Source organism: Eleginops maclovinus, chromosome 12 (assembly GCF_036324505.1).
Source record: "Eleginops maclovinus isolate JMC-PN-2008 ecotype Puerto Natales chromosome 12, JC_Emac_rtc_rv5, whole genome shotgun sequence".
Lineage (NCBI taxonomy): Eukaryota > Metazoa > Chordata > Actinopteri > Perciformes > Eleginopidae > Eleginops > Eleginops maclovinus.
In genome coordinates, this window is record NC_086360.1 from 19,133,928 (window position 1) to 19,151,656 (window position 17,729).

General features: G+C 39.6%; 1 protein-coding gene across 3 annotated transcripts in view; it reads right to left on the reverse strand.

The window, feature by feature from the left end:
- Nucleotides 1-17,729, reverse strand: part of rimbp2b (RIMS binding protein 2b) — an 80,883-nt gene that overhangs the window by 19,574 nt on the left and 43,580 nt on the right. For 2 of the 3 annotated variants that reach the window (XM_063896810.1, XM_063896811.1), the window contains 9 exons: nucleotides 12,738-12,827; nucleotides 9,210-9,332; nucleotides 7,718-7,822; nucleotides 5,572-5,622; nucleotides 5,063-5,083; nucleotides 2,118-2,325; nucleotides 1,390-1,538; nucleotides 1,065-1,144; nucleotides 64-173 (listed from right to left, as the gene is read on the reverse strand). In XM_063896810.1, the coding sequence (XP_063752880.1) occupies nucleotides 64-173; nucleotides 1,065-1,144; nucleotides 1,390-1,538; nucleotides 2,118-2,325; nucleotides 5,063-5,083; nucleotides 5,572-5,622; nucleotides 7,718-7,822; nucleotides 9,210-9,332; nucleotides 12,738-12,827 (937 nt within the window). Of the gene's footprint in view, nucleotides 1-63; nucleotides 174-1,064; nucleotides 1,145-1,389; nucleotides 1,539-2,117; nucleotides 2,326-4,498; nucleotides 4,748-5,062; nucleotides 5,084-5,571; nucleotides 5,623-7,717; nucleotides 7,823-9,209; nucleotides 9,333-12,737; nucleotides 12,828-17,729 lie in introns of those variants that run through there. The other variant, XM_063896812.1, reaches the window with a different exon arrangement.

Genomic DNA, 17,729 nt, shown 5'->3' on the forward strand with positions numbered 1-17,729 from the left:
AACAGATTTCTGGTATTCTGGTGGTATAAAGAATTAAAGATGAAATACTAAGACAGGTCAGACCTTCGTAAAAGCCATCCTCATCCATTGTCCCGTAAACGTAGAGGTACTTCCCTGCCACCAGGGGAAGCTCTGCCTCAGGATGCTCATTAGGCCCGTCATAAGGATTGTAACTACAGCGAAAAACATAAATGAACATTTCAACTGCAGGAGTTATATTTTACACTTTCGAGAAGGGGCTTTCAATGTTAACCACTACAATTTTCTAATATAAAAAGAATGTCTGGTGAAATGCTGCTTTAAAAATATGACATGTGTTTCAATTCTTTTTAAGTCTATTATTCACTATTTAGTTTCCTTTTACAAATATGAGAGAGCTGAGGAGAGAGTGGGTTGAAAGCTCTGGCCCTGTTTCACATATTGGTGCTCTGAGAATTCCAATTATTTTTTGTGCTGACAGGTAATTTTCTGTAGAGATAGAAACACTGAATCATCTTTAAGACCACAGCTTAAGGCTCTGTGAGAGAAAGCAAATAATCTCAGCAAGATTTGCCCATGACTTGTCTACACGGAGCATCCACTTCACTTTTAAAAGGTAATGTCCGCAATGGTTTTTTAGCCACCTCTCTTTTAAATCGTCAGCCTCTCGTAGGATGTTTGACTTTTCAGGGATTTTTGTAAACATATACTCTGAAGATGCACTGAAACTGCTGAAATTATTTTGTTATCTGTGTACAGTGTTGCAAATAAAACACCGTGAATGGGTGGTGAATAAGTTAATGTCTTCTCAGTTTTATATTTATTATTATAACACTGGATATGGCTAACATTTGAGTTATTTTATGGTCAATTTATTGATGTTGAGAGGTCTTTTTGTGTGTGCTGCTTATGTTTATGTGATACGGAAACTATGATCACCAATAAGAGATGTTTGTCCTAATAATGTTAAGAAGATACATGATTGCATGGACATATCTAAGGTAAAACCAGTTTCATTGTGTAACCATCTCCTCATCTCAGTTGTATTTTGTCTGCAAAAAATAATAGTTGTCTTTTGTACGTACCTGTAGCGAGCAATGCACAGACGAACCTTCCCTGTGAACCTCGGTTTGGACCTGGTAGTTGAGCCGAGCTCTTTGTCCATCTAGAGAATCAAAAAAAGACACAATTATCAACATGAAAACAATTGAAAGGACTTTTTGCTTATTTCAATTGCTTCCCCCCCATGCATAAAAGGGTTTTGATAAATCCCAAACTAGCAGGCCTGCAACCCCACAACCAGCAGCTGTGGGTTTGTTAAGATAATTTCTTCTCAACATGTCATGCAGAGTTTAGAGGAGTGCAATAAAGCAAAAGCCAGAAGTGATCCAAAGAGACATTATCAGATACCTCAGAAAGGAAGGCCCGTGCTGGGCTGCTGACTCGACCACGAGTGAGGAATGTTGGCTTGACAGAGAGGAGCTCCGGCTTCTCTCCACTGATCTGCAGCGGTCGAATGAACTCAGATATCAAAGATCTGCTTGTTGGAGCCTCATTGCCTGTGGAACAAACAATTTCTCCCATCAGATCTTCACTTCGCAATTTAGCGGCACTTATATCAAACTTGTTACCAATACGAGAAACGGAGTGTCAGAAAACAAAAGAGTAACTCAACATTGTTTGCACAACATGTACAGTTTTGTAAATTAAAACTTGAAATGGTTTTGAAATACTACTTTACACATTTGTGTGTCAACAAAAACCAAGAGAACACATTTTGTCACTTCGATTGTTTTTTTTTCAATAACAGTTTGAGTTGTCTTGATAAGACAACAATCAATGTAACTAAATACTCTATTTAAGCATAACAGCAACATGAAAGCAGTCAATCCATTTTTAAATACAGCCCAAAATCACAAATTAAATATTGTCCTCACTGGATTTTACAAGGTTCACCGCATACAACACCCTCGGTCCTGAGGGCCTTGGAGCACACAAGAACCCCACTCCCAAAAAAGAACTGTTAACGAGGATATAATAATAATGGAAGAAAACTCATGTAGACAAACTGAGGAGGGATCAGTTTCCCAGGATGGAAAGACATGCGTTAATAAACAACAATTGCAACATTGACATACCTTTTCCTATGGGGGCAGCCAGTCCATTAAGGAGCTGTGAGAGGGATTTGTTGGGCGACCCAGGAGGAGATCCGCACACAGTTAAGGGTTCAGTGCTGAGGATATCAAACTTCCCAGCCTGGAGCCGAAACTTCTCCAGCTCTTTTGACAGGAGGTTGAACTGCTCACTCTGAGAGCGACATTTCTCCTCCAGCTCGCGGACTTTGGCCTGATGGTGGCGAGGGAGGATAGTCATCAAGAGAGGAGGGAGAGAGACACAGACAGACCGAGAGGGACAGAGAGACAGACAAAACAACAGACAAACAAGGGCAAGGATAGAAAGGATGGGAACAACAAAAAAAAACAGAAGAACAAAATAAGGAAACCACAGGATGCAGGACTTACATTGCTGCACACAGACATACTCGAGTACACCAAGTACAGTAGCTACGTATAAGATACGTCTACTGTCTACACACAAATAGAACATGGAATAAGAATTACTCTAATAGTTTATCATATGGATTGATCATTACTGATAAAAATATCTTTAAACTACTACAGAAAGTACACATGCACAAATACAGTGGATGCTTTTTCTACAAAAAAACCCCCTCTTGCTTCAAGGCAGTATGTATGTCTTAGAGCATGAGGCTGGTAATATTTCGTATTGTTTCTTATCGTCAAGTAATTACGGTAAAGACCAAATCCAACACCAATGTGACAATGTAGACACATTTAGTCGCTGAAGCCTCACAGTATATAGCTTACTCCAAAGTGTCATAGAGCTCCAAAGGTTGTCATAAACAAATTACAAATACATCAATGAGTCACACGTAATATGTTCCTTTATTATGACAAGCATGGGCAGTATGCTTTATGTAAGCCAATCCGACATACTCTGCATTATCCTACCACTGTGAGGACTCATTAAAGTGTGTTGCAATAATCAGCAGCTGAAAACATCCCCAGCAAATGCACTATTTACTTCCGAGCAACATATGATAAAAATCTCCAGTGCTCACTTTTTTACAAATCAAAATATATTTCTAACAATACAGAAGATATGTTTGAAGGTTTACATGTTGATTTACTTAATGGACATTGGGCTAAAGCCACATATAGGGTAGGGAAGTTAGCAAACATTAGTGTGCCACATTTAGGGACGATTTCAGACCCAATTCCCACACATATAATGACCCAAGGTGTTTGAGACATGGATCAAGGTTATTTACTCTAACACTGTGAATTTTAAATTAAAAAGTAGCAGTGTTTACAGGAGCTAACAAACAATATAAAAACGCCTTAAATATATCACTTCTCATACGGCCTGTGTCACAGTAATGGAAGGGTTTTTCTAGACTATGAGAACAGTAATATATATACACAACAAAATATTTTGTTTGTTTAGTGATAGAGGCAAACACTTGTTGGACAGCTTAGTAAAATGACCTACACATCTATTCTTGCTAACATATTCAAATTTGAGCAAGTTCAATAACCCATGCCTTCTTTAAACCTTGTTTTTGTCGCCATAATTTCAAAAACTTTTAAGGATTTCCAAAAACTATGGAATAGTGTTGGTAGTGGTCATTTTATTGGATTATTTAACAATAACAAATATATAAAATAACACCAGCTGTATACTCTAAGAGCAGGAAACTTGAATGCACAAACTAACACTGACTAACTGAACACACTTGTTTGGGCAGGTATAATGAAATTCCAGGAGTTTGAACGTTAATTCTTAAGTTGAATGATTGATCATCGATAATCACCTCTCAACCTCAATCTGACGACAGTCTGAACCGCAGATGCTCAGGAGGACACTGAAGCTACCGTGGAATTTATTTTAACACTGCCCAACACACTGCAACGCCCCCTGCTGCTTCAGCGCGCTGAATGCTGCTCTGTTCAGTTCATTTCATGCACACATATTGTTGCTGGATAGTACATGCTGTTAGAAGACAGACAACAAAAGGAATCCCTGCGTTTGTGAAATTGAATTAATAAAAGGAGGTATTAGTTTCAATTGCTTCATACATTTCACAGCAGTATGACAAGTAGAGTTTTTTAAAAACATGCTGAATAATAGACATGCAATGCTACAACAATAAAGCATCACATTCATCACTGGCAATGTGATCCTTTGGCAACAATACAGTCGTATACACAAAGCAAAAATCTACTGTATGCAACATTACATTGATGTAATTACTTATATACTCTAAAAGAAAAACTGAAATATCTGCTATACACACTGCAGACTTTTTATTTCAATTTAATTAACCAATTAACTAGATTTCCACATTCATTTATTGAAGCCTGATATTTGTATTCGCTCACATCTAAACACACACTTGTTAACACGTGTTTGATCTTATAAAGTTAAATTTGCACACCTCAACGTGTTGATGGGCTTTGATTATGTGGGATTGAGGTCGGTCAGTGAGTTCCCAGGCATTCGTCTTTAATTGAAGTCGATCCATATTCTGAATCTTTTCATCAATTGTTAAGCGAGTGTTGCTGAATTTTTCTTTATGATCAAGTCAGAAAGACCTCCAGTCTATGCTGTCAGTCATGTTCCAGACTTTCAAAAAGCTCTCCACTTGTGAGTTTGCTTTGATGGGAAATGTGAAACAGAGCTGAGTGGGTAGTAAAGCCCAAGAAAAGAAGCAGCCCTGAATATTTCTGAAAACCAAAAAGCAAAGAGCACACATCAGATTATTTCTGAACTGATGTATGCTTTAAATTAGCTCTTCCCTTCTTAGTACCACTTGCATATTTATCGTATTTATCATCAATACAAAACTTAGATAGATAAATCATTTTGTTTGTAATGTGGTGTTACATCACCATAGCTCCTGGGCTAAAGTAAACATGGGGGCACAGTAGACCCTTATTGACTATACTGGGAAAGGTGAAAGGAAAGATCAAGTAAATCAATAAAAACAATTCTGAAATACCTGCATGCTGTCCAAGTGGTTCTGTATAAGCATAAACACACACCCATTCAGTAAAAAGAGATGTTGGAAAGAAATAAAGCACAATTACACATGTGATCACTCATACACATCTTGAAAGCACAACACTCTTGAAACAACTGTCTGCAATGCACTCCGATATACGCATCACTTCATTACAATACTTTTAGTTGATAGATGAATTAACAGATCATGGCAGACTGTGACCTTTTGTTCTTTATATATTTGGGAAAAAAAGGCTATTTACACAACTCTGCTACCTGCCTTACAAGTCAGTTTAATAATGCTGTAACTATACATATATACACTCAGCCCAGGATTCATATCTTAAAATATGAGAGGTAAAATGACGAGCAGTTAACGTAGAGAGGTGAATAAGAGCAGGAAATGGCTCTAGGTATACACAGGTCTGCCCCGGGGCTGACTAGTCCCTCCAGCAGAAACCACATAAACACACACAGTCCCCCCCCCCCCAGAGTCCATACGCTCACCTCTAACAGATGGACAGCGCCTTCATGTTCCTTTTTTGCCTCAACCTGAGCCTGGGAAATACAGGGTGCAGTGTTTCAGGTCACTTTTATTTATATTACAGTTAAGTTTCAGTTTAAAACACCAACGAAAAGCCCATCCATTGGTGCTCAGGGTGAAAACGGTTTGAAAGAAAGCCATTAATGTCAACACATTGCAAGGCTAAAAAAAAACTTTTCCAACAGTGCCTTATATCTGAGGATGTCTTGCGTAACCCCGACCAGCACAATATATTGGAGGCCTTGTTGTATCGTTTTCACCTTCTTATATATATATTTTTAAAGCTTATTAATTGTCAGAACAGTGATTTATTCAACATTAAACAGTTACTGTGTGTGCATGCAAACAAGTTGATATAATCAAGGAAGCATTTTTAAGTCAGTTTACTGAACTTACCTGTGAAGACCACTTGCCTGAGAGCATCCTAACCAAAGATCTCAAACTAAGAGAATTTAAATCCAGTCCATAACTAAATGACTTATTTGGGTTTTAACAAAGATGGAATTTAAATGTTCTACAAAGGCTCTAACCACGATTATAAACCTAGCTATTAAGCCGAAATTGGCTCTTTTTTTCTGTAAAGGAATAAGTACGCTTATTTGCTCGAGAATGATTCCAGTCGCAGCTCGGTAAACATAGGCAACCAAAAATCCACATATCAAGAGCACCATTTACATTTTATTTAACATTTGTTTAACTGAGTAACAAAATATAAAGTTTAAATGCAACAACTCATCCTAATTTGGACGGGTTATTTGCCAGGGTTTGCTTTGATTAGTAACCAGGAGAGTTCAGGAGGTTGCTGCTGACAGCCAAGAAAAAGTCTGACTCATAATACGGCCAACTGTCAACATGTCAACGTGCTGTGCTGTAAAGGTCCATAATGTACACAGGGAAAGCTGTCATTCTCCAGGAATACAGGGTGTTCAGGACCCCCCACTGAGAAGAAACAAGGTCATATGAGTTTTAGTCCCTTCATCTGTGTGAACGGTCATAACATTTCAAATGTAGTTGTGGCTTTATTGTATTTGCTGCTTTTATTTAATGTGTGACTCTGACTATTAATCATCTTTATATAATGATTAACTACTGCACATGGTTATTTAAATAATGCCAGGGTGTGTGTTTCAATGGTAGTTTGTTTAAAGTTGTATCACAGGAAAATGACTCAGAGTCTCTGTGTAAACAAACATCATTTCGAACAAATGTTCAATTACGTTCCATAAATAATAAATTAAGGAGGCTTGTGCATTCAAGTGGAATGAGGTTTGGGTATTATAGAACCATTGAACTGTATAGAAACATAACATAATACACGCCATTTTTCTTATGGGAACGAGAAACATCTGCTGAGAAAACAAGTGTTCCACATGAATGTGAGAGCATCTGTGTACTTTACCATTTCATAAATCTACTTTGCAGGCAATTAATTTAGGAGAATGCAGAGAGCAGCCAGTGTCTGAAGGAAGATAAGGCAGTAATGAGCTTCTGTTAATGAGAGAAAAAAAGCTGAGCACTCTGCCTGTGAAAGGCTGACTGTGAAGTTAGAGCAACACTGCAGCAACAGCAACACTGGGGCACAGAAACTGTTTCTAGAGAAAGCTATGGTGACAATTCCTATCACGTTCACACTATCAGCCATCTCAGCCATTGCTGGGCTTGCTTTGACATTACAGACAGCTTCAGTGCACAGAGGAGGAAGTCCGACCATCAAATGGCCTGGGCCAGCATTTTTCCTTTAAGCAAGCCTCTAAAAAGTGTCATATCTACTTTGGGTTTTGAATGTCTGATTTGCTTGCTCGTAACAAACAAGAGGAGTGCTTCTCAAATGTTGAGCACTCAGGGTTTGGAGAGTGATAGACAGCTGAAGGGTGGGGATAAGAGGATGCACTGGGAGAGCTCTAGTGTTGAAAATGTTGAGAGAGGTGAGTGCTACAGTCTTTAGGGAGTTTTTCTTTTTGCTCTGCTCTTTATAAAACAGCCTCTGAGTTGACTTTCACCTTTGTTGGACTGTACCGCAGCTCAACAAAAAGTTCTTTGACTTGTGACACAAACAAGAAAGCCCAGACCTCTGGAGCTGCGAGTGATAAGTAACCTGAGCTCCCTTACCTTCTGAAGAACTTCAATCTCCTGCTGCTTTGCATTGAGTACAGCCAAGGCCTGCTCATGCTCCAACTCTAGCTGCTGCCTCCGCTCTGCAGCCTCGCGCATATGCTGTCCGCAGGGGGTGCAGGGGTGGAGAGCCAGGAATGGGTGGGTTTAAAGGGGGGTGGGGGGGCAGGGGGGTAGAGAGGGCTGCTGTTAGTGGAACTAAAAATCCAACAACACTGACCCAACACAAAATGCATCTCCAGTCTTCAACTCCACAATAAGAGACAACACAGGTGTTACACACACATCACACATACAGAGGCTGTTAACAGTGTAGTGACCTTTAAACCCTAAAAAACAAGGAAAGACATAAACTATGCCACAGGAAGTGTCATGTGAGGACAGTTTATGTTCCATGATCTGCTAGAGAGATCTTTTTTGCACAAAAGGTGCCTATGGACGAGGACTAGAGATGCTTTGCTTTGTGAACATAAAAACTAACATCAATCCACAGTCAGGTTTGCTGCCCCCTTTAGGTAACACAATACCTGTTACAAGTCAGGTTACTATTTGAAAAGCTGTCCTCAGCGATGTTGTCTTCATATGATCAATACAGGGTTTTACGTTACATGAAAAGGGTGAGCAAACTCCATAGCGTGCTCGTACTCGTCTGTGGTCATCCAGGACAACAAAAGAAGCCATACAATACAAGGGACTGAATGCTAGGCTCTCCATAACACAATTTGCCTGTGTCATACAGTCTCATCACTACTATGTGAATACATTGTGACATTGTCAAGTGAGAAAAGCAAATGACATTTTCATGCCAGTATAAATTAGGTTTAAGATAAGTAATGTCATCAAACATGTGGGTGACATTATCATCATGAAGGGTGACCCAGTCTCCCTTTATCTCCTTTGCCAACCCCTCCCATCATCATACAGCCAAACTCTTTGTCCTGCCTCATGCAAAAAAAAACACATTCCACAGTGCTGTGGTCATATAGCCAGGTGACCATTCGTATGTCTAGAATGCAGCACACGGATAAAGGGACAGATAAGCACAGCCACTGAGGTGGACAAAAAGCATTCAGAATGGGATTGAGTAGGACTACTCCCTAACAGATGGACGTAGCAGCGATACCTTATAAATCTAGCAGGGGGAGAGGGGAAAGGGGGGGGTGGGGAGGGAGAGCAGGACAACATGAAAGGGCGGAATAGGAAAGGGAAGGGCGGAGGGGGAGGCGGACTGCTCCAAGCTTCTACTCTGTCAGAGCTCCTGGTCAGACCTCCCAACACGACACTGGAAGGCAACAGACATGTCAGGGACATTAGACAGTCAAGCGGAAGATAACCAGATGGAGGTAGTGTAGCACAGGTAGGAGAAGAGGTACGGGCAAAAGGGTTAGGCTCCATTAAAGAAAAACCTGAATTAGAATCCCGGGATGGACGGAGAACCAGAACTAAGAAATGGTGCGGTCAGGTCTACCCTTGGAGCTGGCTTTCTCACCTTGAGCACCTGCTCTAGGTTCTCCAGTTTGCCTTGGAGCTGGTTCCTCTCCCACAGGGCTAAATCTCTCTCCTGCGTCACAGCACCAAGGGTCTCTTTGAGCTGGGCATACTCAGACTTCACCTGTGCAGACAGAACAAGCAAGGAGCAGAGACACTGAGTTTCAGAGTAAAGCTGTACTGCTTTTGCTGATTTTAGCCTTTTTAGGAATACTCTCAGTTTCATGTATTTTTTGCAGATGAAAAGGAGTGGTCTTTCTCCTGCTCCATTACTGATGTTCTTGTTTTCTTTTAACAAACTAAAGTTTAACATTTGAATATGAAAATGCTTAGATATTGGATTCTTATTTTAACAGTGAATAAAATGTATAAATCGATGGACAATGTTTGCATTTACTCCTCTACTTTCTTGGAAACAGACAAGTTTAGTCCTGAGCAGGCCTTTCCTTCATGGAACATTTAAACAGGTACCCTGTGGAGTGTTATTGTAAACAAAACACATTTTGTTTAAATTCTGAGTGTAAGCACTGCTGTGTACATGACTCTCCTTCCACACATAACCTTTGCACCTGAAACCACCATTGCATACATCCATTCATTAAATCAGCATAGTAGTGTGAAACTATGAGCAGGAATCTCTACTGCTTAATCCATGTGCTCAATAAATAAACACAATAGATGCCTGTTTGTCAAACATTGTAACTTGTGCTGACAAATAGCACAGGTTTTTTTTAAGGGTCCCTCAAAAAAAGTTTACCATGAACTAACCTACCATGTTGGCAATGATGAAACCCATTAACAGCTTTACATTACACATCATTGCAGACTATAATAACAGAGTATTCACAAGAAGGTGGTGTTAGGCAAAAGTCAATGAAGCGCAAGAGCTGATTAACACTAAGCAACTAAAGATAGAGGGGTGTTACAGAGCCATCATCTCAAATAAATAACTACTAATTATATTGTGGTTTAACAAGTCAACAACCAGGTGTCTTCTGTTATTCAATAGCTGGTAGATTGACAATTGACAACAGTATCCAAGCATTACCGCAGTGCCTCATTAACAGTTTGCCAATTGTTTCCTTTTTTGTTACATCATTCAGGATAATCCAATTCAGAATCATAACAATGCCAAACTGTCTTAAAAAAAAAAATCTGAAGCCAGTGCATTTTCATAAAATATAGAGAGAAGACTGAATACCAAACGCTACCTAGACAAGCTATTGGAATGATTTCCATTGTATTGCTGTTCCTATTTTTCCTGGGAGTCACTTTTGACTTCAAGCACTTTGCTGTAAAAAAAAAAGTGCTTTAATGCCACTAAAGCATTAAAAGCATTTAAAAACAGACAGAAACTCTTGTAGCCAGATGTGGGAATTGTCTGGTTTCAGTAATAAAAGCCTTTGAATATTATAATAATGCAAGAGTAACATAATTCACTGACTCCCACGGCTGTAGACCAAAACATTAATAAATTATTCAATCTTTATTGTTAACCAAGCACCAAGAAATCAATTGACTGAAGCACATTCAATTAAGATATGAAGCAATTCAACACGTATGAGGTCTATGCTGCCATTATGAACAATGTATACAAAATCTGACTCTTTCTATTTCGACATATTTTCCATAATCCATCTCCCACACAGTTTTATTATTACTTAAGAGGCAGGATTTTTCAATCAGCTTTTTAAAAAGGCCCCTAATCGGCAGTGAGATGACTGGTTCCTGCAGCTGTAATGTGGCAAAGCCGCTTCCACAGAGCAGCCATGAATGACTAATGATTCCTTGAGGAGGGCGTTTCAACAAACACCAGCAAAGCAAAACACAAACAGAAAGCGGTGAGTCTGCCTCTGAAGCGCCCGCCTCTTCACAGCAAAATATCTGCATGGATAGAAGTGCCTGTCAGGACTAATGTAGACGGATCGAACGAACCTATATTGGATTGAGCAGAAACAGGTCAATAGTCTATTATGGGTAGAGGGAGGTGCTGTTTGTAGCCCAACCCACTTCATTCAAAGATGATAGGGATCAGAACACGGGGATGTAAGCGAGGGCTAATATCCGCACTGCCCTGCAGAAAACTGCTCTCATATCCGTCAGTGTGATAGCATTTCAGGCTAGCTGCTCCAGGAGCCGCCCTAGTCCTGATAAGACATCAATAACCAGCATCCCACCCTTCTTTACCCCAACAGCAGCTACCTGCCAATCAGCTCCTTTAGGAAATTGCTTTCCTGTCCATAGAGGGAGGCGTGTTGCTCTTTGTTTGTTTATCTGCTCTAACTTTATGTTATCAGCTCTGAAGGCTTTTGAGGTCTGGGGGCTAAGGAACGTGATGGGGTTTTAACAGAAGTGGAGGCTTGTTGCTTTCATTTATATGCCTAGAATTGGAAAAAAACGGCTCCATCTATGAAGAATCCTAAGGCTGTTTTGGCTTACAGTGTGACCCAGAAAACATCAGACACCATCTGATAGAGTGTTAGTGTAAAGACCCCAGAGGTCGTGGCCTATGAAGAAACAATACTGACTGCAGACATGTCAGCAGCACTGTGGGGCTTGTGTCCAAAACTGAAAGCATGCTAACATGGGAATGTTTTTGGTTAAATCTTTACTTTCTTTGTTTAGCGTCTTGGCATGCTTTTGCTAATCAGCACCAAATGCAAAGTAGAGCAAGGGATGATAGGAGTGTCATTCGTCTGTCATTTCCAAGTATTTAGGACAAAAAGTAAATGTTGACCCGATAGTGGCCCTATAATAAATGTTTAGGGATCAACGAAGCAACCACAATAAATCTTCAATGCAATATGAATGTCTTTACCACAATTGATGCTATCCGTCTAAGAGTTGTCACTACATGTCGCTCAAAATCTCTTTGCTGTGCTTAAGGAGTATTTAGGGGATCACAGAAGTCATTAGGATCCTCCCCTGGGAATCATGAATATCTGTACCAAAACAAATAGGGCATGTGCTGAACTAAAGGTGAGCTGAAAATGAAAAACAAATAGATAGCTCATACACTGCAAGGCTCCGATGTTCTCACAAACACACACACACAAACAGAAACACAGACAAACAAACAACAAACACTTACACCACTGCACATGATACCTACTGTAGGTTCAATTAATAAAACAGGATCTGAGACCTGGAGTGTGACAGCTTTTGTTTTGTTTACCAACATGTACAAAAACATATTCAATAGTTGTTTATGTACAGTAGGTATACAGGAAGATATATTTCAAACGTGTAAAGAAACTCCAAGTGGAACTGAGGAAAAAGTCCGGAATAACGGAAGTCTCTCAGATTCATCCTCTGCTGACAACAAATGTCAATCAATAGTTATGATATTTTAGTGAGACAGGGAGTCTAAAAGACCAACAGAAAAACATCGTCCACCATCGAGCGTTAAACATGTTTTCCGTCTGATCGCAGGACCTATACAAGCTCAAACTCACTATGAGTGTAACTGGAGACGCTCCAAGATGTATCTCGTCAAACATTTAGAAACCGAGACCTTTTTATCTCTTACCTTTTCATATTCAGATGTCTTGTTGCTACTGTTATACAACTGGAGGTTCAAGTGTTTGTTCTCGTGGAGGAAATCTTGAAGCTCATTCTCCTAGACAAAAGAGGCATAAAGAAAACAAACAGTGTTTAGAAACCAAGAAGTCACCATTAGATTGAACCAGAGCGCAGCACTCAAACCCAGCATGTTGTTAGCAATAGCCATGCATAATTTATCTTAGGAGACTGCTCAATGTTCTCTATGTTATAGAAGCTGCCATTCAAGCCACTACAGTGAGACAATAATAAGTGTTACAAATGTCATAAATCTTGATGTATTTAACAGGCTGGAATAGTTGCAAAAGGAAACCATGAAACGTTTTTTCTTCAAGCTCTCAGTTAGTGGATGTAAATCAAAGAGCTTCCTTTCACCACAAGGAACTCGAACTGAGGGGGGGAAAATTCTTCATTGCAGAGGAGGAAAACTTAATTACATTCAATCATCAGTCGTGAGGCGTACTGTGGATGCAATTTGCTATGTCAACTGGAGAGTTCTCAGAGATGTGCAATTCACTGCAGCTACAGCAGCATGTAGGCCAATTGTTGTTCTTGTCGGGAGCTAAGAAACCTACTGGCTCATGCATGATAAATTTACTGTAAATACAGTGTTCCTAATGGCTAGTGATGGCGAGCCTGCTCCTTCCCCCTCATGTTTTAGTTATGAGGAATGTTTCAGAGGGAGAATGGATAGAGCACAGAGTAAAGACTTGAGTAAAGAAATGCATGCAAGGGAACACATGTTAACAGATTAGAACATGTTGTGGTGATGTCCATAAAACATTGTAAAATGGCATGTGTTGTCTGCTAAATGCACACAAAGGTGCAAGTGAAGGGAAGAAGTATTGCTCACAGAATACATTGTGTCACATTCAAGGTAAATCATAAATGCAATGATGGCCGATTTACATTATCTGCTTCATTTTTGAGATCCTGTCACTGGGACACTGGAGTACAACAGAGTCATGGTTAATGTCCTTGTGGAAACACCTTTGCTTTTGCTTCTTTGTAAACTCCTAATTTCTGCTGTGAGGAAAGATTTCAGCTGTATATGTCAATTGATGAGGTCACTTAATTGCATATTGCTACCAGGTGGTGTAAGTCTACAAGTAGTATACTAAGTGCAGAAAAACACATTCAACACCCTAACTTGACAATGCCAAAGTAGCACCTGTCACTCACAAGGTTAACCTGTGGAAGAAAATACTCTACATTACTTTAAATGGTATCGCAGAAGACTTGAACTAGCAATGGAGAGTATAAACTGACCAGGAAAATGTTACCTCAAGTTAAAAAACCAAGATGGTCACTTTCTTCTTTTCAGGCACAGATGTTGCCAGTTGCCTTTTATACAGAATTATAGGGTCTAATAAGCAAACATTAGATTGTTAGTAATACATTTTGACTATGGTTTATGGGAATGTATGACTATAACAGAATTAGAAATTAGTGTTGACATAATCAATAACATACCCTTTACTTATACTAAAACGATACTGTATTATCACAGGGCAAATAAACATATTATATAAAATACTGGCTTTTACTGAAACAAAGTTAAGTAATATTTGTAATTCTTGGAGGGGCTGAAAATCCTGACAAAAAGTGTTTCAAATCATGCATCATTATCCAGCTTTATTTGAACATATCCATACTAGTTCAAGCATTACTGCCACCACTCACAACTTCTATAATAACATCAATAATAATAACATGGACTGCATGAGGAGAAATTCAGTAGTCACATATGCATGCCATAGAGGAGAGAACTGTCAAGGACAAGCAGTGATAAGTAAACAACAGCCTGGAGAAAGTACCAAAGTCACACATGAGATCTGCTGCTTTTTTTCATTCATTTCATTTCTGTCACGTCCCCAAAAATTATTGGCATTTCAACCTGCATCAATTGCGTGCAGTCAATTTTAATGCTTCCAGTACAAGCACTAGATTGCATTGGCATTCCTATTCATATCCATTGATCCTTCAATTCGAAGCTAATGTGGGCTGGCTTAGCCTCCAGGTGTTCATTCTGAAGGACACACAGCAACTGAGAGCTAACATTACTCTGTATGCACACTGATGGGAACAGTGGACATAAATGCTTGTGAAATTAAAGCCTGTTGTTGATTTAGGCATTTCAACATGACTGCCATTCTAATCTCAAACCCTTTTTTGGAATTTGGATGCGACGACACACTTGTAGTGAAGCAAAACCAAATTGTCTCGAACACAGAGAATCAGCTGTTTCTTTGTCCTGTACTGTCGACTTGTTAACGCTTTAAAGAGATCAGAATACGTCATAATCCCTTGGCAGGACACATTTTTATGGAGAGCCTATGAGCCCAGCGAGGGAGAGAATCCCATGCAGAATAAATTGTGGCCTACATTGAGCTGCCTCCAACATTATTCAGCTGAGGTTTTCTGCTGAGGTGTGATTAACCATTTGAGACTTGCTTTGAATACTAACACAAATGTACAAAGAAAATGTACGCACCCTACATTCAGTTTGATTAATGAGCTGTAAGGCTTTAGGGGCTGGAAAATAGTAAAATAACTCCATCGTATAAACAGAAAGTGTAACTGACGAGAAATAGGACGACATTGACCAACATACATGTTGTTTAGTGGAGTTTACTATGTGCAATTTGTAGGAGAAAAAACAACTACAACTTGAAATACAACACATGATTGTGTAGAGATAAACAGTTATAGATGTATTGGATGGTTGGATATATAATACACCATCCTATTTATAGGCCTGGGGTGTGTCTGAGCAGTGCAGAGGCGGTTGTGTGTTTTGCCCAGACATGATCTGAGTCAGCCTGTTGTGTTAGAGCTGTGTGTTTAATTTTGACAAGCCTGACAGATGAATCAACTCCGCCATTTAACACCGGAGCAGAGCAAACATTTCATCCACTTACTCCCTGCTCTGTAGACTCAGTGCAAGCAGCATCATTTGCTCTGGTTCAGTATAGACAACCTCCACTCTCACAAGCTCTGGTTGCATCGACAACATTTCTTCAACCAAATTGAAATATTTGTGTTTAGAGATTAAAACTCAACAGTTTACATAGAAGCTGAAAGAAGTGATCATTTGCCATGTACCAAAGCATTTATCAGAATGTAACTTGTACAATTTGTCTCGCACAATGCAAACTGGGCTACTGTAAAGTGCTAAATCTGCCATAAATACAGAAGAAAAGAAGAAGAAGAAGAAGTGTTATTTGGTTATTGGGAGAATTCAATTCATTCACTTGCTTAAAGATGGAGTATAGAAGAATAAAACGTGGTACTTCTGTCTCTTAATAGATAATAGATAGATTATAATACAACTTTCAAGATGGACCCACATTGTGTCCTGGGAGCAATATTTGCTTTCTTGCAGTTCTTTCTAATTAAGCAGCTATCTCTGCAGCACACACTTCTCCTGCTGTCTTTAAACAGGGGCGAGTGCCCTGGATTCCACCGGCGCAGCTGGAGCCGGAGATGATCTTCATAATTATGAGCAGGATTTTCTTTTTAAACAACTAGGTCTAAAACACAGCCACACGTCTTGAAAATTGTGTTATTAGTCAAACTATATTAACCATGGTAAAAATAAATGTGGCGCTTTAGCACCAGAGAGTACAAACACATTTTTTTTTAAAACCACATACTCATGACAGCAGCAAAGACATACATGATGCATTGCTATAGCGATTGGGAAATTTTAAGATTTATTTGGAATGTCAGTGTCCATGTAAACATACCTACTGTTGTACTTATGATTACTTTAACCTTATAAGCCAAAATCTTACTCTGTTTCTTTATCCAAACCATTTGCACTAAATGTATATAAGCTATTATGTGGCTTTAAACCTTGCCCTACCCTGACGACTAATTTCGCTGCTTGTAACATTGAATTTCGTGGGTCGAAAAACCTTTACTAAGTAAATTTGGGGAATGTCAAGATGCCAACAATGTGATTGCACTGTTACCGGATGCACAGTCAAATTGTATCGAGTCCTGTTGCATTGTGCAATGTAAAAGTACATACTGCATTTCCCTTACACTGGACTTGCGGTCCTCTGCATACCGTTTAAGCTTAAGTGCCCCTTAAGCACTGTCCAGCACGGTGAACACATCAATATAACGAATCACAAACATCCAGTTCAAGGCCATCTTGAAGAGTTGCAGCACATTAACAGCGTGCAATCTGATTTAACCGTACTGTGCAAAAAGGAAAAAGCAAAACCAAAAAACATTAAGAAAAAGGAGACATCTTGAAATTGATTCCTGACATTTGTGTTTTGCACGCCATGTGTCCAAGTACTAAGAGCTGCCAATCCCGCCTTTGACAGAAGGTGTTGTTGCTTACCACGGCTCCTCGTGAAAGTTAAGCCGACAATGATGGAAAGCATTTCCACGGTTACTGAGTTCAACTTCAGAGCACAGCTCCACAGTCCAGTCTGAGGACCTGTTGAGACTGCCTGCTGACTGCCTAAGCGGTAATCTTCGATTAGTACCGATACAAATTTGAGCCACGCTGGCATAGCAGATGCTTGTCACCATGGTAACGGGCATTTAATGCTAGGAGAGCAAACTCCTCTGTTAATGTATACCAAATACGCAGGAAGGTGGAAGTGCCAGATGGCTATGCCAGTGTTTACCGTCACTCACACACTCAGTGTTTATACATATGACGGATGAATTCTCTATGAGGAGACATTGCGTTAATACCATCTAGAACAGGGTTGTCCAAACTTTTTTCACAGAGGGAAAATATACGGAGAGCTGGGCCACTTATAGAGGTGAATATTGCCTCATAAGTTAAGTTATAAGTTAGCAAAATCAATCAAACGTAGGTGAATAATGCACGATACTTTTAAATGCTTTAAGGAAAAACAGCCTACATCACATCTCTCTTTAGGGTTTCATTTATTTTGTTGGCAGCTCATTCCTTAAAACAGAAGCCTCAGAT